General features: G+C 42.3%; 1 protein-coding gene across 1 annotated transcript in view; it reads left to right on the forward strand.

Moving 5' to 3' along the window:
- Positions 1-24,960, forward strand: part of ITGA1 (integrin subunit alpha 1) — a 409,880-nt gene that overhangs the window by 297,994 nt on the left and 86,926 nt on the right. Inside the window, 3 exon segments of the mRNA XM_030193116.1 lie at positions 3,053-3,310; positions 21,017-21,122; positions 21,125-21,146. Of these exon segments, the coding sequence (XP_030048976.1) occupies positions 3,053-3,310; positions 21,017-21,122; positions 21,125-21,146 (386 nt within the window).

Consider the following 24,960-nt stretch of genomic DNA (forward strand, 5'->3'; position numbering starts at 1 on the left):
GTGAGACATCCAGGCAGCAGTGTCAAACAGGCAGGCTGATACAAACAGAACTTACCTTAGAACAGTAGATACATGTGTGTGGCAGTACTCCCTGTGTCATCTCACTATAAGTAAAACCAGCAACAATGTAAGAGCTGCAGCTCTGAGGCTCCAGGGCAAATTTGGATTTACTACACAAGTCCGACCTCGAGAGTCGTCCTGGGTCTTTGACTGTGGCTGCTGGCCTGGGCTGCATGCAGCGCACAAGGAAGGATGGAGGAGTTTCTGCATGCTACACGCCAATTCAGCCACATGCATGCGCCTGTAGATCAGGTGACTATAATCTCACTAATATGGCACCTACATGAGTGTCTGTGACTGCACATTCGTTGCTTTGGGCCTAGAAACTGGACAATCAGTCAAAATGCAGAAAACCATCCAGTTGCCTGACAGTGCCCTCAAAAGGAGGACTTGTCTGGGGGAACCTGGTCATATGGTTAACACTACCCTTTCCGGTATTTGTAGGGCTGCTGATGGAAGGAGAAGTGAGACACACTGGGGCATTTTCTTTCTCCCCTCTATTCCAACATGCAGTTTTTCATGCCTTCTTATTTCGGGCTGACTGAACCTCGTTATCGGTCTATGACAGCTGTTGGGAGGTAGTGCACCTAATGCCCCTGCAGAGCTTGCTTTCTTCCTAGGAGGTGGGGTGGGGGTGAGGAAAGGCCTGCTGTAAGCACACATCTCACAATTTGGTCAGCAGTACACGGTCAGATCTGGATTTGTCTTTTAGATTTCAGGAGCTCTCAGGAAGTAATGTGATTGAAGAGCAATAGCTGCTAGAGGAATAGCATTGGGATTGTTTTTAAGTAGAAGTAGGTAGGTTTTGTCCAAGGAAGCTGTCTAGAAACAGCTGGGACTTATTTCTTAGCATATACAACTGGAATAGCTTTAGACCTTTTACAGATGGTCCATGTGCAGGCAGCCTGTTATTTCTAAAAAGTGTTTGCTATTGTTTTGGGTTACCCTATATGGCGGTAAGCTCCACCTACTGGCTTCAGCCCAGATAATGGGCTAAGCACGCTCCCGCCATCTCCTGTCAGTTAAATCTCCTTAGTTCTGATTCTGTGAGGAAGTGTCCTTAAAGGGAAGTGGCCACATCCTATAATCTCCGTCACAAGCACACTCTAGCAGACATTAGTGTGCACTAAACGCTGCACATCGTATTTTATACCTATTGGCCATATGGCATTTAGCACACGCTAATGTTTGTTAGTGCACGCTAAGATTTAGTAAAAGGGCTCCTTAGGAAACAAATTTAGGAGCATAAATTTAGGGGCTCAGCATTTTCTGTATATTAGGCCCTATGTTAGTGATTTTTTCCCAATGCAGTACTTAAAAAAAAAAAGTCAGAATTGGTGAGAAAATGATAACTGATACATCTGATAAATGTATTCCACAGATTTTTAAATAAGAAAAAGGGGAGAAACCTCACGTGAACAATGAACAAAAAAGTGAGGTTAACTCGAGGAGGATGTCCAGAAGTCTTTATTGTAAATAGCATAATATCGAGTTTATGCTGTTTACAATAAAGACTTCTGGACATCCTCCGTGAGTTAACCTCACTTCTTTGTTCATCATTTGCCACAGATTTTTCACATTATCTCATTGGCATGTGTATTTTTTCATTTCTTTTCTGATATTCTTTTCTAACCCTAGAAAACTGACTCTTAAGGAATATAGAATAGTGGCCATGTTGGCCTGGGAAAGTGTTTCTGATCAGGTTCTTTTCAGAAGAGATTAGCACTTAAGCATCAGCCATCCCACAGGACATCTTCATCTTGAAAGTACATGTTTGACTTGTTGTGTTTGGACAGGAAGTGAATTTAAATAACACTGTGAACAGATGTTTAAGAGGTCCATTGAAAGGAGATACACACAGCAGTAGGTTGCTGGAGTCAAACAAAGCTGCCTTATCCCTTTTACAGAAACCAAGAAATCAGTTAGAAGGAAACATACAGAACGCAAAATTCAACATTTGTTTAATAGCAGAAACCTATTACATGAAGTATCCTTTAAATAAGAAGAAATAAAAAAGCCTTTGAAATTTTAAAATGTTATTTGATGTGTTTATCTCCAGTTAACTTTTATATTTTTAATCAAGTAAAATGTATGGAACCTTCTCATGCCACGATTGACAAGAGGTGTAGTGATATGTCAGTTATTTAAGCATCTCCAGTCAGTGGTGTTCCTTGGTCGGCTGCCACCTGGAGTGGATCACCGCTGTTCCCCCCCCCCCCCCCCCCCCCCCCGTGTGCAATGTCCCTCCCTGGCGCATCACCTCGAAACATCCTCCCCCCCCCCCCCCCCCGGGTGCATTGTTCTTACCTCCTGGGGTGCTGGGAACAGCCACGTGGCTGTCGGCTCCGCCAGTTCCTTCTCTCTCTGCCCTTGAACAGGAAGTAACATCAGCACTAGCACCCTTCTCCCACCGACTGGGTCACAACTGCCTCTGGGCGAGTCTCCTGCTCTCAAATTGTCCCCAATGATTTTTAGGTTACTGGAGCCACACTCCCAGTGGTCCCACAGTTCCCAGAAAGCACTCACAGACCCAACACACAAACCACCAGGTTTAGTATGCACTGTCTGTGAAGAGTGTGCATTATTTGCCAATAGCGTGCACCCTATTTATAAAGCACACTCTACATGAATATTGCATTCTGTTGTAAAGAGTACACACTATTTCTTAATGGTGTGTTCATTTTGATGAGTGTGACTATTCACAAAGAATACAGACTATTTAGTGTTCACTATTTGAAAAGAATGCAAACATTTCACAAATAGTGCATACTCTTTATGAATGGTGCACACTATTTATGACTGAAAACCCCCCAAGATTTCAGGTATTTTTGTCATAGACATTTCCACGTTACTTAAAATGAATACACATATCTAATGTGATTTTCTCTCTCAGATTTTCAGAAAAGTGGAAATTTGTCTGAGTAAGACTCTCCTTTTCTATTCATGCATTTCTTTAAAGTTCAAGAACTAATTTCTCTTTATCATTTCACAGTCACATTTTGTCTATCAGATGAGCCTTGAACCAATAAAGCAAACATGCTGTTCGTCACAAAAGAATAGTGCCTGCAGAAATGAGAATAAACATGAACCTTGTGGGGCTCGATTTGGGACAGCTATTGCTTCAGTGAAGGATCTCAACCTTGATGGATTTAACGATGTTGTTATAGGAGCCCCTCTAGAGGGTGACCATCGTGGTGCAGTGTATATTTATCATGGAAATGGAAAAACCATAAGGAAACAGTATGCTCAGGTATGATATTTGATTTTGTTTGACATATGTGTTTTGATTGCAGCCCCTCTAGAACCAATATACTGTTATCATAGAAATGGCAAAAACCATAAGGAAACAATATGCCCATGTGTGACATTTAGTTATTTTTAATTGACGTATAAATTTCAATAAATCTGTGTGGATTTGTTTTAGAAGTGCTATGAAATTACAGCTTACTTAAACATGTTAGTTTTGAGCTGGCATTAGCATGCTATAAGAGAATAATGCTGATATTTAACCAAGCATATCCTGGTAAAGTTAACTAGACAGCTTTGTTCAGGTAACTTTATTCAGATATTTAGCTTAAAATGGTGCTGGCTGAATATCCAGACAAGTTAACCGGACAAAGCTGTCTGCTTAATTTTGGGCCCACTGTTTGGGCAGTTAGGTTTAACTTGACACCAGTGTTATCAGCAAAACTCTGACCATGCCACACCTCAAACTCCATATCTTTGGCGGCAGCCAATTTTCTTTTTCTAACCAACAAGTAAGTAATCAGTCAGCAGAGGTGGATTTTCAAATTTGTTCAGGTGACATCTGAAGTTGCTTGGACAAATTTGTTGAGTATCAGCTTCTGAATATCTAGTCTTAACTTGTTCGTATAGAGTGGTCATACAAGAGAAAAGGCCCAATAATGAAAAGATGTGTTATGAATATATAATAGGGAAGGTTGAATCCCTCTGCAGTTGACTCCTTAATTAAGGATGGGCTCATTTCCTACAGAAGCCTCTAATATATAATCTAGCAGATGAAATGACTTTATTTCTGTACATAATCGGCAAGCCCCTAAAGAGGGAAATCAGAAGAGTTTGACCTTACTGGAATGTGGAGCCAAGATCGAATTAGTAGTAATGCGCCCCCCCCCCCCCCCTCACACACACACACACAAAAGAAAGAACATGAAGACTGCATGGATCTCTCCCCTAATACTGAGGAGCAGTCATCTTATCTGTAGTGCCACATGTGGCTTCTAGGCCCTAAGCTGAGTAACTAATTTCAAAAAACCAAGGGTTTTTGTAAGTACTATTACTACTATTTAGCATTTAAAGGTGAAATATTAGGAACAAAAAAAAAAGCAGGCCCCTTTGTGCCTAATTCATAAATCTCAACCAACTGTCTCACATGTCAGAATACCTCATTATCCAAATGAAAATTTGGGTCAGTGTGACTTGACTAACAGAGATGGTACATATAAATGAGTTACAATACACAGTTTACCTGATCAACAGAGCCAAATAATTTGAACACTTAGAGCATGTCCAATGTTCTATACTTATCTAATTTTGTAAAGATAGCAATTGAGCACGTTTTGAACATATTATGCAACACACGGTGCTATTGAAAATTTCAACTTGTATATCATATAAAAGTTTAATATTAGCCTTTGTCTTTGCAGTCTCTTCCCTGATACGTGTGTCTCTATATTTGTTGATACGAGTATTGGGAGAGTTAACTTATCTGTAAGAAATTTTTTAAAAAGATGTGATTTTAGATCTTTTTGAAATAGTAGGTAGTTAGTGGTCCATATTATTGCTAGTGGTACGTAATCCCACTACTTGGATGCAAGGAAAGGAAAACCTATTGCATATATGGACTTGTACTTTAAATCATGTTCAACTGGCAGATGGAGTAGTAGATAATTTCTGGTTACCATCATGGCGTTTCGTAATGGTAGATTTATTAGAGGGCACATATAGTCGGGGGCCATTCCAAATAGTATTTGGAAGACCATGGCTATGATTTTGAACTGGATTCTCTCTTTCACTGGGAGCCAGTATAGTGCTTGTAATAAAGGAGTCGCAAGTTGGTAGCATGTAGTTTTGAAGATTAGACGTGCTGCAGTATTTTGGGAGGTTTGTAGTTTTTTAAAGCCTGATTCTTTGCATCCTGCATAGACTCTGTTGCAGTAGTCAGTTTGGGACAGAATCAGGGATTGCACCAAAAGGCGGAATGATCTTGTCTATGACCCGCTATGAACTATTTATTTGGTATGAGCGGGCTATAAATTAGCTTAACTGTAAAATAAATTTCTAATTCTTCTTAGTTTCCAAAGTGTTCTAAACACCTTTGTTATTATTGCTGTTGTCTGTTGGTCAACTGTTAAGTGTTGGTCTATTATGACTCCTAGTATTTTTAGGCTTTTTTCAAGTGAATATCTTCAGTTAGTTACCATAAATTCGGTTGGGATAGTGGGGAATAGACATTATCAAAATTTTGTCTTTTCCTCTGAAATTTGAGGCCCACATTTCCAACCCGTCTAGCCCTAGTTGGATCTTATCTTTGGTGCCATTGTTTTTTCCTATAAAAGGGGTATAAATCATGACATCATCAGCATATATGAATGACCTGAAGCCACTAGACTCAAGTTTCCTTCCAAGAGGTGCCATTAGGATATTAAATAGGATCGATGATAGTAGAGATCCCTGTGGCACTGCACGTGTTGGGGCCCAGGAAGAGGAGATGGAAGCTGCCATTTTAACTTGTTAAGCTCTCATTTTAAGAAAGCCATTAAACCAATTTAGCACTGTTCCAAGTAAAACAGACTTTGATTTATAGCACTGTAGTGCTGCTGAAAGAAAAATGTTAAATATATAAAACAAAAGGAAAGCATTGTTTTTTTTTCCCCAGATTTAGGGGAAAGTTTCCTGCTTTTGATTTACCATGGGAGTTGTGAACTGGCAGTAGCCCAATACTGCAGGTTAATGAATAGCACTGCTTGCGAGCCACCATGCAAGCATCGTTATTCTACTGACCCTTGAGCATTTTTAAGGGGCTGTCATAGAGGAAGTAAAGTACCCCTTCAGTCATAGAACCCCCTTCTAAAGACCCCCATCTGTCAGCTACCCTTACAGTGCAGGCCCCCCATATCAATACTCCCTCCATATCAAGACCCCTCATTTGCCTGTGTCCCCCAACTGGATATGACCTCTTAAGTCAGGGCCTCCCCCACATGGAATTGCTGCTGTCCCCAAATTGAAAGTCCCCATCTGGTCTAATTTGATATGTCCCTAGTGGTAGTACCATGAGACTTCCGCTATGGGTGCCATATTGACTGATGCCACTAGTAAGTGCCGCTAAGGTCAGGTGACCCTCAGGGGGAGGAATGCTGGCTTTGGCCTATCCCCTGGTAAGCATTTCCTTGGCTGAGAGGTGCCCAGCTCTCCCACCGGCTGCCTTTCAGGTGCTGTGGAAGACTTGCAGCTCATCTGCATACAGTGGGGGAAATAAGTATTTGATCCCTTGCTGATTTTGTAAGTTTGCCCACTGACAAAGACATGAGCAGCCCATAATTGAAGGGTAGGTTATTGGTAACAGTGAGAGATAGCACATCACAAATTAAATCCGGAAAATCACATTGTGGAAAGTATATGAATTTATTTGCATTCTGCAGAGGGAAATAAGTATTTAATCCCTCTGGCAAACAAGACCTAATACTTGGTGGCAAAACCCTTGTTGGCAAGCACAGCGGTCAGACGTCTTCTGTAGTTGATGATGAGGTTTGCACACATGTCAGGAGAAATTTTGGTCCACTCCTCTTTGCAGATCATCTCTAAATCATTAAGAGTTCTGGGCTGTCGCTTGGCAACTCGCATCTTCAGCTCCCTCCATAAGTTTTCAATGGGATTAAGGTCTGGTGACTGGCTAGGCCACTCCATGACCCTAATGTGCTTCTTCCTGAGCCACTCCTTTGTTGCTTTGGCTGTATGTTTTGGGTCATTGTCGTGCTGGAAGACCCAGCCACGACCCATTTTTAAGGCCCTGGCGGAGGGAAGGAGGTTGTCACTCAGAATTGTACGGTACATGGCCCCATCCATTCTCCCATTGATGCGGTGAAGTAGTCCTGTGCCCTTAGCAGAGAAACACCCCCAAAACATAACATTTCCACCTCCATGCTTGACAGTGGGGACGGTGTTCTTTGGGTCATAGGCAGCATTTCTCTTCCTCCAAACACGGCGAGTTGAGTTCATGCCAAAGAGCTCAATTTTTGTCTCATCTGACCACAGCACCTTCTCCCAATCACTCTCGGCATCATCCAGGTGTTCACTGGCAAACTTCAGACGGGCCGTCACATGTGCCTTCCGGAGCAGGGGGACCTTGCGGGCACTGCAGGATTGCAATCCGTTATGTCGTAATGTGTTACCAATGGTTTTCGTGGTGACAGTGGTCCCAGCTGCCTTGAGATCATTGACAAGTTCCCCCCTTGTAGTTGTAGGCTGATTTCTAACCTTCCTCATGATCAAGGATACCCCACGAGGTGAGATTTTGCGTGGAGCCCCAGATCTTTGTCGATTGACTGTCATTTTGTACTTCTTCCATTTTCTTACTATGGCACCAACAGTTGTCTCCTTCTCGCCCAGCATCTTACTGATGGTTTTGTAGCCCATTCCAGCCTTGTGCAGGTGTATGATCTTGTCCCTGACATCCTTAGACAGCTCCTTGCTCTTGGCCATTTTGTAGAGGTTAGAGTCTGACTGATTCACTGAGTCTGTGGACAGGTGTCTTTCATACAGGTGACCATTGCCGACAGCTGTCTGTCATGCAGGTAACGAGATGATTTGGAGCATCTACCTGGTCTGTAGGGGCCAGATCTCTTACTGGTTGGTGGGGGATCAAATACTTATTTCCCTCTGCAGAATGCAAATAAATTCATATACTTTCCACAATGTGATTTTCCGGATTTAATTTGTGATGTGCTATCTCTCACTGTTACCAATAACCTACCCTTCAATTATGGGCTGCTCATGTCTTTGTCAGTGGGCAAACTTACAAAATCAGCAAGGGATCAAATACTTATTTCCCCCACTGTATTCTCACAGCCTTCTCCGGGGTGACTCCCAGGTCCACTCAGGGCCTCTGCTCTAGGTGCCTTTCTCTTTACATTTAAATTTTCTCCCAGTTACTAGTTATGGCTCCAGTACACTTTCTCTTCTTGGTACTGTCCCTTCCTAATCTATTTCTCCATCTGAAACCACCGTACACTGCACAAACACATTGCCCACCCTCTGCTTTCATCATCTCATCATCTCTTTTGTCCTCTTCCTTCTTCTCAGCTCTCAACCTTAACCATTTCCTTCCTTCCGTTCATCCATCTCCTTTCTATCTGAATACATCTCGCCTTCGTCGCTGTTGTCATACTTCTCCTACTGTTCTCTGAACTCTCTTGCTCCTTCTCCTGCTCTCCGCTGGGGACATCAATCCCAATCCTGGTCCTCCACATCAGCTCTCATCCTATTTGTGCAGGTCACACCGTGATGTCTTCAATCTAATTTCTGTTCCTCTCCTCCCCCCTTCTTGCCTGCCTTTCTCTTGTGCTCCGGGTAATGCCCGCTCTGTCTGAACTTTCCTACATCCATGACCTGTTTATCTCTCATTCTCTCCATCTGCTTGCCCTAACTGAAACTTGGCTTTGCCCTGAAGACTCTGCTTCAGTCGCGGCCCTATGCCACGGAGGTTATCTTTTCTCCCATACTCCTCGCCCGGTTGGCCGCGGAGGTGGTGTCAGTCTACTACTTTCATCCTCTTGTAGATTTCAACATCTTCTTCCACCTCAGTCTCACTGCTTTTCTTCTTTCGAAGTCCACTCCATTCATCTATTCACTCATCTGCCTCTCCGAGTAGCAGTCATTTATCGACCTCCTGATAAGTCCCTTCCTTTCTCACTGACTTTGACGCCTGGCTTTCCTTCTTTCTTGAACCTTCGTCTCCTTCCCTCATTCTTGGGGATTTTAACATTCATGCTATTGATCCCTCTGACTCTTATGCTTCTCAGTTTCTCGCTTTAACATCCTCTTTCAATCTTCAACTGTGCTCCACTACCCCCACTCACCAGAATGGCCACTGTCTTGATCTTGTCCTCTTCTCAAACTGCTCACTCACCAGCTTCTGTGCCTCAGCTCTTCCCCTCTCTGACCATCATCTGATAACTTTCACCCTCCTCCCCAGTCCTGTCCAATCTTAACCAATACATTTAGAAATCTTCAGGCTGTTGACCCTTCTACTCTGTCCTCCAGTGTTTCAAATCTCTTCTCTACCACTATGCTATCCAAGCCTGTCAATGAGGCTGTCTCTTCCTATAATACTATTCTCTCCTCTGCTCTGGATACTTTTGCTCCTCCCATTCCCCGTCCTGTAAAGCGTTCCAGACCCTAGCCTTGGCTGACCTGTAGAATCCGCTACCTACGTTCCTATGCCCGCTCTGCCGAACGCCTTTGGCTGCAATCCCGTGCCCATGCTGACTTCATATTTTTCAAATTCTCGCTGACCTCCTTCCAGTCTGCTCTTTTACTTGCCAAACAGGATTATTACATCCAGTTGACAAATTCTCTTGGCTCAAACCCTCGACGTCTCTTTGTCACACTGAACTCTCTCCTCAAAGTGCCTTCTCCACCAAGTCCCTCTTCACTTTCTCCCCAGACTCTGGCTGAATATTTTCATGATAAGGTTCACAAGATTAAACTTGAATTCTCAACCAGGTCACCTCCACCTCTCCTTCCCTTAGTCCATTCTCTCAACCCTCCAACCCCTGCCTCCTTTTCTGAAATCAGTGAAGAGGAAACTACACATCTTATTTCCGCCTTGAAACTAACTACCTGTTCCTCTGATCCTATTCCCACCCATCTACTTAACACTATTTCTCCTGCTGTCATCCCTTTTATCTGTCTCATCCTCAATCTTTCACTGTTCACTGCTACTGTTCCTGATGCCTTCAAACATGCCATAGTCACACCACTCCTTAAAAAACCTTCATTGGACCCTACCTGTCCTTCCAACTATCGACCCATCTCCCTCCTCCCTTTCCTATCCAATATACTTGAACATATGCTGTTCACTGCCATTGTCTTGACTTTCTTTCCTCTCAAGCTATTCTTGATCCACTTCAATCTGGCTTTCGCCCCCTTCATTCTACTGTAACAGCACTTGCTAAAGTGTCCAATGGCCTCATCCTTCTCGATCTATCTGCTGCTTTTGACACTGTTGATCACAGCCTACTCCTTGATACGCTGTCCTCACTTGGATTTCAGGGCTTTGTTCTTTCCTGGTTTTCTTCTTATCTCTCCCATCATACCTTTAGTGTATACTCTGATAGATCCTCCTCCACTTCTGTCCCACTGTCTGTTGGTGTACCTCAGGGATCTGTCATGGGACCTCTTCTTTTCTCCATCTGTACTTCTTCCCTTGGTACTCTGATCTCATCCCATGGTTTTCAGTACCACCTTTATGCTGATGACTCCCAGATCTACCTCTCCACACCAGAAATCTCAGCAGGAATTCAGGCCAAAGTATCAGCCTGCCTGTCTGACATTGCCGCCTGGATGTCTCACCGCTATCTGAAACTAAACATGACCAAGACTGAGCTTCTTATCTTTCCTGCTAAACCAACGTCTCCTCTTCCCCCCATTCTCTATTTCTGTGGATAACACTCTCATCCTCCCTGTCTCATCAGCTCATAATCTTGGGGTCATCTTCGACTCCTCTCTTTCCTTCTCTGAACATATTCAGCAAACTGCTAAAACCTGTTGTTTCTTTCTCTACAACATCAGCAAACTTTGCCCTTTCCTTTCTGAGCACACTACCAGAACCCACCCTTATCCACACTCTTATCACCTCTCGCTTGGACTATTTCAACTTGCTTCTCACACGTCTCCCACTCAGCCACCTCTCTCCCCTTTAATCTGTTCAAAATTCTGCCGCACGACTTATATTCCGCCAGTGTCGCTATGCTCATATTAGCCCTCTCCTCAAGTCACGTCACTGGTTCCCTATCCGTTTCCGCATACAGTTCAAACTCCTCTTATTGACTTATAAGTGCATTCACTCTGCAGCTCCTCAGTACCTCTCCACTCTCATCTCTCATTACACTCCTCCCCGGGAACAGCGTTTACTGGGTAAATCTCTGTTATCTGCACCCTTCTCCTCCACTGCTAACTCTTATCTTTCTGCACCATATGCCTGGAATAAACTTCCTGAGCCAGTCCGTCAAGCTCCATCTCTGGCCATTTTCAAATCTAGGCTAAAAGCCCACCTTTTTGATGCTGCTTTTAACTCCCTTACTCACTTGTTCAGTACCCTTATTTTATCATCCCCACCTTAGAAGTTCCCTTATCTGTTATTTGTCCTGTTTATCTGTCCTAATTAGATTGTAAGCGCTGTCGAGCAAGGATTGTCTCTTCATGTTCAAGTGTACAGCGCTGCATACATCTAGTAGCGCTATAGAAATGATAAGTAGTAGTAGTAAAGTTAGGAGTGATTAGGGATCATAAGAGTGCCGGTAAGCCCACAAGGATTGGAGGAGGGGCTTCTGGGGATAGTCATCTGGGGTCATGATTGGGGTGATGGTTGGTGGAGGACAGCTCCAACAGACTTTTTAAGATGTGATCTTTGAGGCCTGATGCTCCTGGGCAGTAAAATGACCCCCAGCTTATTTTTTCAGCTATAGTACAACTTGCACCAGGAGGTCCCAGCATCCATTTTGCGATTGAGATTGGCATTGGCATAGAAATAGCAATCTCAATATGGCAATCTCGGCAGTCATTTTAAAGTAGCAGAGTCACTGGGCAGGAAAGAATGGGGTTCTTTTCTGTCCCCGAAGAGGCCACTAGACCACCAGGGTTTAAGGTAGGCCTGAGGAAGGCCTACTAATGATCAGAGGGGCCTGGAGGGTCGTGGCGATAGCCCGGAGAGGCCCATCTTCCACCAGGGGATGGGGGCGTATCTTTCAGTTGGAGGGGGGTTGCAGGCACAGCATTTTTGGTTTTGGCTTTGGTCCCAGTCAAAACCAAGATGCAAAGTTTGCCTAGAGTCAAAACCACTGGTTTCAGTTGTAAGTGTGCACACCCAAATTTAGGTGTGCTAATGCGGTTTTGCATTAGTATTCCTTAAAAGCTTAGTCATTCCTAAGTACTGTTATAAAATTAGTGCTAAGTGCACCCTGTTGTGGCGCTTATTTCTTGGTGCCATGTTATATAATTTTCCCAATATATTACATTTTCTACATACAAGCAACTATGAACTACACAATTGAAACATCCCCTAAAACTCAAGATGATATTAAGCACTCTATAACTAACCCTCACTATCTTCACTAGGGAAAAGCCTGCTCAAAAAGCAACAGTTGCATTTTTACTAAAACAAACAGAGAAAGAGCAGGTGGGGTCCACGCACCTACAGGAAAAGTAAAAAAAAACAAAGCAAAGGTGGAAGTGGGAATGTGTCAAATGACCAAGACAAACCATGGATAGAGAGCGTTCAAAATTATATTGGCCAATGGTAAACCTGAAAGAAAAGACCCAACACAGTCCGTGTTTCAGCTAAAGAGCTGTCCTCGAGGGTCTACAACATAAAAGTATAAAAAAATAAATATATAGCATAATATATAAAAGGATAACTGTATAAAAATGTTAGAGAATACTGGATAATAATCTAAAGCACATACTGAAAATAGTTCAAATTAATCAACTTCACAGAATCATAAAACTTCTAGAACAAAAGGACTCTTGAAGTGATGATGTCACTAAAATGAAAATACACATTACAGATGCTAAGACAATAAACAATTTACCTCAATATATTAATAAAGTTTCAATATACCACATGATGTGTGTGATGAGGTACGTGTAGTACAAAGAGATGAGTGGTAACTGAATTGTAATGTGCTATTAAAAATTAAGGTGATGTGGAGGGGCATTTTCGATATGACGTCTAAGTCCAACTTTGGATGTTTTGCAGAACGTCTGAATAGCAAAGAAGGTCATTTTCAAAAAAGAAAAACGTCTTTTGTTTTCAAAAATAGAAGGTTTTGTGATTTGGATGTTTTATTTTTTGGTCCATTTAAAAAAAAAAAAATGTCCAAGTGCAAAACACACAAAATCAAGCCATTGGGATGTAGGAGGAGCCAGTATTTTTAGTACAGTGGTCCCCCTGACATCCCAGGAATGCAATAGGGCACCCTAGGGGGCACTGTAGTAGACTTCATAAAATGCTCCCAGGTACACATCTGACCATTGCTCCCTTAACTTGTCTGCTGAGCCCCCCCAAACCCACTACTCCCAAATGTACACCACTACCATAGCCCTGTCGGGTGAATGGGGCACCTATATGTGGGTACAGTGGGTTTCTGGTGAGTTTTAGAGGGCTCACAGTTTCCTCCACAAGTGTAACAGGTAGATAGAACCCTGGGTCCATCTGTCTCCAGTGCACTGCACCCACCACTAGACTACTCCAGGGACCTGCGTGCTGTTCTAATGGACCTGAGTATAACATCAGGCTGGCACAGAGGCTGGCAAGTAATGTTTTTCAGCACATTTTTGGGGGGTGGGAGGAAGTTAGTGACCACTGGGGAAGTATGGGGAGGTCATCTCTGATTCCCTCCAGTGGTCATCTGGTTATTTAGGGCACCTTTTTGTGCCTTATTCATTATAAAAACAGGTCTAGCTCAAAACGTCTTAGTTTTAGTTCTGGACGTTTTTGTTTTGTTCCATTATGGCTGAAAAATGTCCAAGTCTCAGGAATGCCCAAGTCCCGCCCTGAACGCACCCCTGATACACCCCCTTGAGATTTGGGGGCATTTCTGATGGACTTAAAATAAAAACATCTAAAAATTGGTTTCTAAAATACTGATTTGGATGATTTTGTGAGTAAAACGTCCAAATGCTGCTTTATGCCACTTTTTGGACATTTTTCTGTTTTGAAAATGAGCTCAATGTTATCATGCACATGAAAGCTATGCGTGGGATAATGAAAAGATTATACTACACCCAATGTGTGTTTCACTGATCAGAATACTACTGAAAATAAGGTATGATAAGCGTAGTGAATTAGAAACAGCCTGCATGAGTGAAATATGCTGAGAGCCATGACATTTCTCCCATTGAAGCAATATAAGTGAAGTTAAAAGCACGACCATGATGTGATGTAATTATATAGAGTGCTATTATAATGGAAGTAGTAGCGCTACCGATGTATAGTGATAAAAAGTTAAAAGTGCACCTCCACGGGTATAGCTGCAGAGAAAAAGAAGATCTAACGTAGTTATAAGCGTGATGAAATATTAGGAAGCAAAACCAAAACAAATTCAGCAGTAATGCTTAAAAGGAAAAAGATAAAAACGGCAGGTTATGAAAAAAGGAAAAACAGAAAAAAACGAATGGTCCACTGAGGGCTGTGTATCATCACAATGGATGTAAATCTTGGCATCAAAACTTAAGGAAGGCTCGTTAGCCGAGGAACACAGCCCGTGTTGGGTCTTTCATTAGGTCAGGTTTACCATTGGCCAATAAACTTTTGGACTCTCTCTATCCATTGTTTGCCTTTTTCCTAAGACCCCAGGCATAGCTCTGTGTTTTGTTTTTTCTTTAAAGGACTGATAGCGAATTTCAAAGAGATAGGGTCACGTATGAAAATGATTTTTCATGATGGCTTGTGTGCTCACTTCCTTTGGACTTAAATACATAATAGAGAGATCTTGAGCCGAGGTGAGAGTACCGGAGGCACATATTGCCAATTAATACTGTCAAGTACTAAGCATGATGTACTTAGGAACAACAAACATAGTTTGAAATGTCTATATGCGAATGCCAGGAGCCTAAGAAATAAGATGGGGGAGTTAGAATATATTGCACTAAATGAAAAATTAGATATAATAGGCATCTCTGAGACCTGGTGGAAGGAGGATAACCAGTGGGACACTGTCATACCGGGGTACAAATTATATCGTAGTGATAGGGTGAATCGGATTGGTGGAGGGGTAGCATTGTATATTAACGAGAGCCTTGAATCAAATAGATTGAAAATTCTGCAGGAAGCAAAACACTCCTTGGAATCACTGTGGATTGAAATTCCATGTGCAAGGGGAAAAGGATAGTGATAGGAGTGTACTACCGTCCGCCTGGCCAGGACGAACAGACGGATGCGGAAATGTTAAAGGAAATCAGGGACGCAAACAAACTGGGCAACACAATAATAATGGGGGATTTCAATTACCCGCATATAGACTGGGGTAATGTAACATCTGTACACGCAAGGGACATAAGATTTCTTGATGAAATCAAGGACAGCTTCATGGAACAGCTAGTTCAGGAGCCGACAAGAGAAGGAAAAATACTAGACTTAGTCCTTAGTGGTGCTCATGATCTAGTGCAGGGGGTAACGATACGAGGGCCGCTTGATAACAGTGATCATAATATGATCGGTTTTGATATTGGCATTGAAGGAAGTGAAACTAGGAAATCAAGTACGCTAGCGTTTAACTATAGAAAAGGTGATTACGACAAAATGAGAAAAATGGTGAAAAAAGACTGAAAGGAGCAGCTTGCAGAGTAAAAAACTTGCATCAGGCGTGGATGCTGTTTAAAAACACCATCCTGGAGGTTCAGGACAAATATATTCCACGTATTAGGAAAAAGGGAAAAAAGACTAAACGTCAGCCGGCGTGGCTAAACAGTAAGATAAAGGAAATCATTAGAGCCAAAAAACAATCCTTCAGAAAGTGGAGAAGAGAACCAACTGAAAGTAACAGGATAGATCATAAGGAATGCCAAGCCAAATGCAAAGCGGAGATAAGGAGGGCAAAAAAGGACTTTGAGAAGAAATTAGCGTTGGAAGCAAAAATACATAGTAAAAACTTTTTTAGATACATTAAAAGCAGGAAACCGGCCAAAGAGTCGGTTGGGCCGCTGGACGAAAATGGTGTTAAGGGGCGATCAAGGAGGACAAAGCCGTAGCGGAGAAATTAAATGAATTCTTTGCTTCGGTCTTCACCGAGGAGGATTTGGGGGGGACACCGGTGCCGGAAAGAATATTTGAAGCGGGGGAGTCGGAGAAACTAAACAAATTCTCTGTAACCTTGGAGGATGTAATGGGTCAGTTCAGCAAGCTGAAGAGTAGTAAATCACCGGGACCTGATGGTATTCATCCCAGAGTATTAATAGAACTAAAAAATGAACTTGCGGAGCTACTGTTAGAAATATGCAATCTGTCCCTAAAATCGAGTGTAATACCGGAAGACTGGAGGGTAGCCAATGTTACTCCGATTTTAAGAAAGGTTCCAGAGGAGATCCGGGAAATTATAGACCGGTGAGTCTGACGTCGGTGCCGGGCAAGATGGTGGAGGCTATTATTAAGAATAAAATTGCAGAGCATATACAAAAACATGGACTGATGAGACAAAGTCAGCACGGATTTAGTGAAGGGAAGTCTTGCCTCACCAATCTAATGCATTTTTTGAGGGGGTAAGCAAACATGTGGACAATGGGGAGCCGGTTGATATTGTATATCTGGATTTTCAGAAGGCGTTTGACAAAGTGCCGCACGAAAGACTCCTGAAGAAATTGCAGAGTCATGGAATCGGAGGTAGGGTATTATTATGGATTAAGAACTGGTTGAAAGATAGGAAGCAGAGAGTAGGATTGCGTGGCCAGTATTCTCAGTGGAGGAGGGTAGTTAGTGGGGTCCCGCAGGGGTCTGTGCTGGGTCCGTTGCTTTTAATGTATTTATAAATGACCTAGAGATGGGAATAACTAGTGAGGTAATTAAATTCGCCGATGACACAAAATTATTCAGGGTCGTCAAGTCGCAGGAGGATGTGAACGATTACAGGAGGACCTTGCGAGACTGGGAGAATGGGCGTGCAAGTGGCAGATGAAGTTCAATGTTGACAAGTGCAAAGTGATGCATGTGGGTAAGAGGAACCCGAATTATAGCTACGTCTTGCAAGGTTCCGCGTTAGGAGTTACGGATCAAGAAAGGGATCTGGGTGTCGTCGTCGATGATACGCTGAAACCTTCTGCTCAGTGTGCTGCTGCGGCTAGGAAAGCGAATAGAATGTTGGGTGTTATTAAGAAGGGTATGGAGTCCAGGTGTGCGGATGTTATAATGCCGTTGTATCGCTCCATGGTGCGACCGCACCTGGAGTATTGTGTTCAGTACTGGTCTCCGTATCTCAAAAAAGATATAGTAGAATTGGAAAAGGTACAGCGAAGGGCGACGAAAATGATAGTGGGGATGGGACGACTTTCCTATGAAGAGAGGCTGAGAAGGCTAGGGCTTTTCAGCTTGGAGAAGAGACGGCTGAGGGGAGATATGATAGAAGTGTATAAAATAATGAGTGGAATGGATCGGGTGGATGTGAAGCGACTGTTCACGCTATCCAAAAATACTAGGACTAGAGGGCATGAGTTGAAGCTACAGTGTGGTAAATTTAAAACGAATCGGAGAAAATTTTTCTTCACCCAACGTGTAATTAGACTCTGGAATTCATTGCCGGAGAACGTGGTACGGGCGGGTTAGCTTGACGGAGTTTAAAAAGGGGTTAGATAGATTCCTAAAGGACAAGTCCATAGACCGCTATTAAATGGACTGGAAAAATTCCTCATTTTTAGGTATAACTTGTCTGGAATGTTTTTACGTTTGGGGAGCGTGCCAGGTGCCCTTGACCTGGATTGGCCACTGTCGGTGACAGGATGCTGGGCTAGATGGACCTTTGGTCTTTCCCAGTATGGCACTACTTATGTACTTATGTACTTATATTAATAGATATATTCTGTCAAATATCGTGATGCTTCCAATTTGAGGATCATAAAGTCCTTTAAACTTCAATCAGAAAGTTAGTGGCCACTGGTGATGTTCTTCTAATACAGGGGAAACATGGTCCCTGGACTTAATGCTCCCAAAGACTTGTGCTGTGGTATTCTCTACAGGCCCAGATTTAGGCATAGGCCACTTATACAACTGTGTGGGGTGCCAGATTGTGAAGGTGCCGAGTACCCAGGCCAAAGAGGAGCTAGGTGTTTGAGCTGCTTTAAAGACACACCACTGTAGTACTGTGGTCTTTCTTTGCTCCCCTTCATAGTCGCCGGTCTTTGGGATCTCTGGCACCCATTCCCTCTGCTATCTGGAATCTGTGTCTGGTCTTCCTTATGGGTGCCAAAATCTTAAATCCAGCCCTAATTCTGTACTAATAGTAATAGGCTTTATTGTTTCCTATTTCCTGTTTATATGTATATACACTGGGCAGTTTTATAAGTTCCTATATGACCATTAAAATTCTGTTCTAAACACTCAAATCAATTATAAAATTGTCTCCATAATGATTAGCTTATAGGCTGTGATTTTCTGTATGTAAGGCTTTTTTGTAGTATTATGTCCTTGTATAGACTGCTTACTTATCATAGTTCAAGAGCTCAGTTTTATAATATGTATTATTACTATTCAGGGGACTGTGATTGTTCTAGTTACAGGCTTTGCTTTTTTTTTGTCTAGGTTTTTATCATCTATTAGGCCTAATTTTATTTGAGTGTGATTTTATGGGCCTAGTTTCATGATTGTGTTTGGTGTATGTGGTTGTTATATTTGTCTGTTGCATGAAAACATTTCTGAAATTAAGACTGCCTATAGTGCCTTTTGGATGGTCTTTCCAATTAAGATTTTCTTGTAAATGCATTGTTACCTTTCAAAATGCTCATATATCTTTTGAACCTTCAAAATACTCATATAATTTTTTAACCTTCACAAGTCAGATTGTTGAAAGAAGGTAAGGTGTTTCCCTATGAAGCCACTACTCTCATGTTATTTCAGGTTATTAATATAAGTAGTAAAATTGTAATACTCCTATTTTTTTTGACTATTCTATGGTAAAAGCCATCTTCCTATGGGCTGTGGTTCTTGACTCCCCATTGTGGGGAGAATTCTATAAATGGCACCCAAAGTTAGCATTGGAAGATCTATGCTGAATTAGTATTCTGCAAAGGGTTCTCTGCACAGAGTGCCTTTTATAGAATACTAGTTTAGCATGGATCTTATACCTAACTTTGGGTGCAACACATACACCTTCTGAAACCTGTTGTAAATGCAAGTGTACAACTAATGGCAGTTGGGCACATACATGACCCTATTCTATAACATCATGCTTAATTTCTGAGAATGCTCCTGACCCACCCATGCCCCTCCTGTGGCCACACCCCTTTTTGAGTTGCACGCTGTAAAATTTAGGCACGCGTTTTATAAAGTAGGGCGCAGGACAGATCCACGCTTAAAGCCAAATGAGTGCTAGTTAATTCCAGTTATTGATTGTTAATGGCTCATTAACAGATCTGGGATCTGTGCCCAAATTTTGGCAACCTATATAGAATCCAGAGGTGTGTGGACCATTGGTATTTTTCTATTTCCTTTCCAGGTTCTGGAATGGTAGCAATCTTCATGTAATTTGTTTCTGTTTTTCTTTTCAAAGTAAATTCTTTGTATATTTCTAAATGCAAATAAAAGAAATATTCTTGGGGGGGGGGGGGACTTGATATATTGCCTTTCTGTGGTTTTTGCAAACACATTCAAAGCAGTTTACATATTATATACAGGTACTTATTTGTACCTGGGGCAATGGAGAGTTAAGTGACTTGCCCAGAGTCACAAGGAGCGGCAGTGGGAATTGAACCCAGTTCCCCAGGATCAAAGTCTGCTGCATTGTGGATATCCTACAAACCTGACTGGGGTGCCTCCAGGACCAGGTTTGGGAAGTACTGCCTTACTGTTTTACTTGATGGAAATTTCCCAGAATGATGGGTGCTGCTTTATGTGTTACGTATTAGTTCCTGGTTTTAAAATTGTATCACTATGTAACAGTATAAACCATCTTTTGTGCAAGTTGGGAACATGGGGGGTACAACTGAGAAAATAAAAATAAGGGAAAGATTCATTGGCTTACAGGAAAGCTGTGAATTCTATGTTATTCTTTGAAGTAGTAGTGGTAGGAGATAGACGATGGTGCAGGGAACTGTGGCAGTAGCTACTGAAAGTGGGGAAGGTGCCTCAAGATGCATCAGATGTTAGAAAGAGAGGGTAGTGATGACTAGGTATCATAGTGGAGGTGAAAAGAGAAGCTGCAGACGCAGCCTGGCATTAGTGGGGTGTAGTGGCTACTGGAATAGGGATAGCTAATGAACTTGCAGCTGTGTTCAGAGGCAGGGGGGCCCTGAAAGGAGTTTGCAGAAGATGTGTTGGTGTATGGGAGGTGAAGAATAAGGGGAAATGTGGCTCTTCCTGATCTTTAGTTATGTAAAAAAAAAAAAAAAAAAAAGCATATTTTTAGATAGGTGCCCAGTAGAAAGAAAAGTTAGTCTGCAGCTTTCACTAAGATAAGGATCACAATATATGGAGGAATAGCCTAATGGTTACTGCAGCGGGTTGTGGACCTGGGGAACTTGGGTTCGATTCTCACTTCTACCTGATGGTTGGCAATGGGTTGAGATCCCTCTGCAGCTCTGTGTGACCCGGGGCATGTTACTTAGGTAGTCATTTACTAAGCCGCAGTAGAAATCAGCTAGCGGTGAATGCCGAAACACCCATTATATTCCTATGGGCATCTTGGCCTTTACTGCCAGCTGATTTCTACCATGAGCTAAAAATGCCACCACAGCTTAGTAAAAGACCCCCTTAGCCCTCCATTGTCCCATGTACAATCCATACTTAGATTGTGAGCCATTAGGGACAGTGCACAGTACCAGTAATAGAAACTGTAAACTGCAGTCACCTCAGGGATATATACTTGAGATATATCAAGTGCTGAAAATATATAAATCAGCATAGGGGACACTGCCCCTTTTGAAAATTATAGATAATTTATGAATTCACGCATAGCCAAATATAAAATGCTAATGCATACAAATATTAAGCTCTTTTCTTCTAATGTTCCTACAGCATATTCCATCAGGTGGAGATGGAGAGAAAGTGAAATTTTTTGGTCAGTCAATTCATGGAGAAATGGATTTGAATGGTGATGGTATTACTGATGTGACCATTGGTGGCCTGGTGGTGCTGCCCTCTTCTGGTATGTATTTGTATGTCATACTGCTAAAAGTAGAAGGAAATATATATATATATTTGTTGCAGGTCCTGTGATAATTTTTCCATTAGTGCACGGGACTTGCAAAAAACGTAACATGGGAACGCTTAGTACCTTCATAGGAGGGTGGTAAATGCTCCCACCTGGTCTGCATTATTCAGTTAGCATGTGCTAATATGAATACACTAGCTGGACCATACCCCCAAATAGTCTTTCCTTTGTTGGCTTGTGTACCAGCTTCTATAAAGTAGTCCTTGATTTTGTCAAGGGATTTTACCTCCCTAGCATGCCCTGATATTACATTTAACCAGTCAATATCGGGGTAATTGAAATCACCCATTATTATTGTGTTCCCCAGCAGAAGCAGAGCCAGGATGATGCAAGTTGACGGCGCGGGGGGAGCGAGAGCAGACTTCCGCCGGCACACATTTTCACTGCAACAGCATGAAAATAAATAGGTGCCGGTAAAATTCCATTTGGGGGAGCGGCTGCTCCCCTGGCGCCCCACCTACCTACACCACTGTTTCCCAGTTTGTTAGCCTCCCTAATTTCTGATAACATTTCTACATCCATCTGTTCATCCTGGCCAGGTGGACGGTAGTACACTTCTATCATTATCCTTTTCTCCTTTAAACATGGAATTTCAATCCATAGGGATTCCAAGATGTTTTGTTTCTTGCAGAATTTTCAGTCTATTTGGATTCAAGACCCTCCTTAACATACAAAGTTACCCCTCTACCAATTCAATCCACCCTATCACTATGATATAATTTGTTCCCTGGTATGAAAGTGTTCCACTGGTTATCCTCCTTCCACCAGGTCTCACAGATGCCTATTATATCTAAAATATTTCATTTAGTACAATATATTCTAACTCTCCCAACTTATTTAAGTACATAAGTATTGCCATAATGGGACAGACCGAAGGTCCATCAATCCCAGCATCCTGTTTCTAACAGTGGCCAATCCAGGCAACAAGTACCTGGCAAGTTCCCTAAAAAAGTACAATATATTTATTCTGCTTTTCCTAGAAATAAGCAGTGGATTTTCCCCAAGTTGATTTTAATAATGGTCTATGGACTTTTCCTTTAGGAAGCCATCCAAACCTTTTTTTAAACCCAGCTAAGTCAACTACTTTTACTACAGTCTCTGGCAACAAATTCCAGAGTTTAATTACACGTTGAGTGAAGAAAAAGTTTCTCTGATTCATTTTAAATGTACTACTTCAGCTTCATTGCGTGCCCCCTAGCCCTAGTATTTTTGAAAAGAGTAAACAAGCAACTCACGTCTACCCATTCCACTCCGCTCATTATTTTATAGACCTATATCTCCCTTCAGCTGTCTTTTCTCCTGGCTGAAGAGCCCTAGCCGCTTCAGCCTTTCCTCATAGGGAAATCTTCCCATCCCCTTTATCATTTTCGTCGCCCTTCTCTGTACCTTTTCTAATTCCACTATATCTTTTTTGAGATGCGGCGACCAGAATTGAACCAATATTTGAGGTGCGATCGCACCATGGATCAATACGAAGGCATTATAATGCCCTCATTTTTGTTTTCCAGTCCATTTCTAATAATACCTAACAATCTATTTGCTGTCTTAGCCACTGCCGCACACTGAGCAGAAGATTTCATTGTATCATCAATGACGACGTCTCGATCCCTTTCCTGGTCGGTGACTCCTAATGTGGAACCTTGCATTTTGTAACTGTAATTCGGGTTCCTCTTTCCTACATGCATCACTTTGCACTTGCTCACATTAAACATCATCTGCCATTTAGATGCCCAATCTCGTAAGGTCCTCTTGTAATTTTTCACAATTATCTCGTGATTTAACAACTAATATCTTTGTGTCGTCAGCAAATTTAATTACCCTCACTAGTTACTCTCATCTCTAGATCATTTATAAATATATTATAAAGCAGCAGTCCGTATCAAGAAGGGGTGTTCTCGGATCCAAGATGGCTGCCACTACCTAGACACGCTGTGGACCTCTCTTTCCTAAATAAAGAATTATGCCGAAAAAGACGAGGAAGGGCAGCAGCTCGAGCTTCTCTGTTTCCTTCCCCTTTACCTTGTGGTCCGATTGACCGTTATTTGCGGACCCCTGGGACAGAATGATTGGGAGCGGACCCCTTGATAGACGCCGGCGTGTAGAGGAACTATCAGCGTCTTTCAGGCAGGACGTCACGCTGAGCCCCAACCAGAGAACGCCACCCCCGGAACTGCAGTTGACCAGCTCTCCCTCCGGAGGATCGATGGGGCCTCCGCCACAGAGCGGAGAGAGAGTCCCGCGAGTGAAGCTTCAAGACAACTTGAGGGAGAGACAGTGGGGCAGTTAGAAACCCCCGGGACGAACAATCCTGTGGAAAAATTGCGGGCCAAAGAGGAATGGAAAGAGTGGACAATCTGAGGAATCCGGGACAGTTTGGGGATACATCCTTCGAAATTTTTGGAGAAACGGGCAGAGGTACACTCTTGACTCTCTATGGGATTTAATATCCCAATCAGTGCAAACTCTTACTAATCAGATAAACACTGTATCTGAGAAAGTAATAGTGATTGAACAAAGAATGGACAAGAATTAAGTAGATTTAAAACTACTACTGAAAAGGGAGACAAAACGGATAAAAAGATTTCAGATGTAGAAAATGTACAATCTGTAATGATGAAAGACACTGTAAACTTGAGGAGAAAGATGGAAATTTATGATAATTATATGAGATATAATAATCTAAGGTTTATAAATTTCCCGAAGGTTAAAATGGTGAAACCGATAGATATGCTGAAAAGATACCTTCAAGAAATCTTGGAAATTCCTCAAGCAAATTTGCCACCCTTTAATCAAGTTTATTATGTACGGTCTGTGCCAGAGCCGGTGGTGGGAGGCGGGACTGGTGGTTAGGAGGCGGGGATAGTGCTGGGCAGACTTATAAGGTCTGTGCCAGAGCCGGTGGTAGGAGGCAGGGATAGTGCTGGGCAGACTTATACGGTCTGTGCCAGAGCCGGTGGTTGGGAAGTGGGGCTGGTGGTTGGGAGGCGGGGATAGGGCTGGGCAGACTTATACGGTCTGTGCCCTGAAAAACACAGGTACAAATCAAAGTAGGGTATATACAAAAATTAGCAGTATGAGTTATCTTGTTGGGCAGACTGGATGGACCGTGCAAGTCTTTTTCTGCCGTCATCTACTATGTTATTATGTTACCACAAAAAGAACTGGTTCAGCAGCAACAAAGTGATTCATTAGATATATCAGCAATTTTGGAAGTTTCTGAAACAGAACAAGCTAAACCTGCAACTTTGATAGCTATATTAGCTTTAACAACAGATAAAGCATGGCTTTTTAGATTGTTCCTCAGAAACAGGGATAAATTATTTCTTGGATTAAAAATAAATATGTTTCCTGATGTTTCGAAAGAGACTCAAAGAAAGCGAAAACAATCTTTACTTTTAAAACCGGCTGTTCTCCAATTAGGAGGAGTATTTTATTTAAGATTTCCTTATAAATGCATTGTTCAACATAATATGACAAAATATGTTTATTATGTACCACAAAAAGAACCGGTTCAGCAGCAACAAAGTGATTCATTGGATATATCAGTAATTTTGGAAGTTTCTGAAACAGAACAAGCTAAACCTGCAACTTTGATAGCTATATTTATCCTCTCCCTGCCTCCATCCATGTCCAGTATTTATCTTCTCCCTCCTCCATCCATGTCCAGCATTTATCCTTTCCCCCTCCATCCATGTGCATCTAATTTTCTCTGTATTCCCTCCCCTCCATCCATGTCCAGAATTTCATC

Source organism: Microcaecilia unicolor, chromosome 2, assembly GCF_901765095.1.
Source record: "Microcaecilia unicolor chromosome 2, aMicUni1.1, whole genome shotgun sequence".
Lineage (NCBI taxonomy): Eukaryota > Metazoa > Chordata > Amphibia > Gymnophiona > Siphonopidae > Microcaecilia > Microcaecilia unicolor.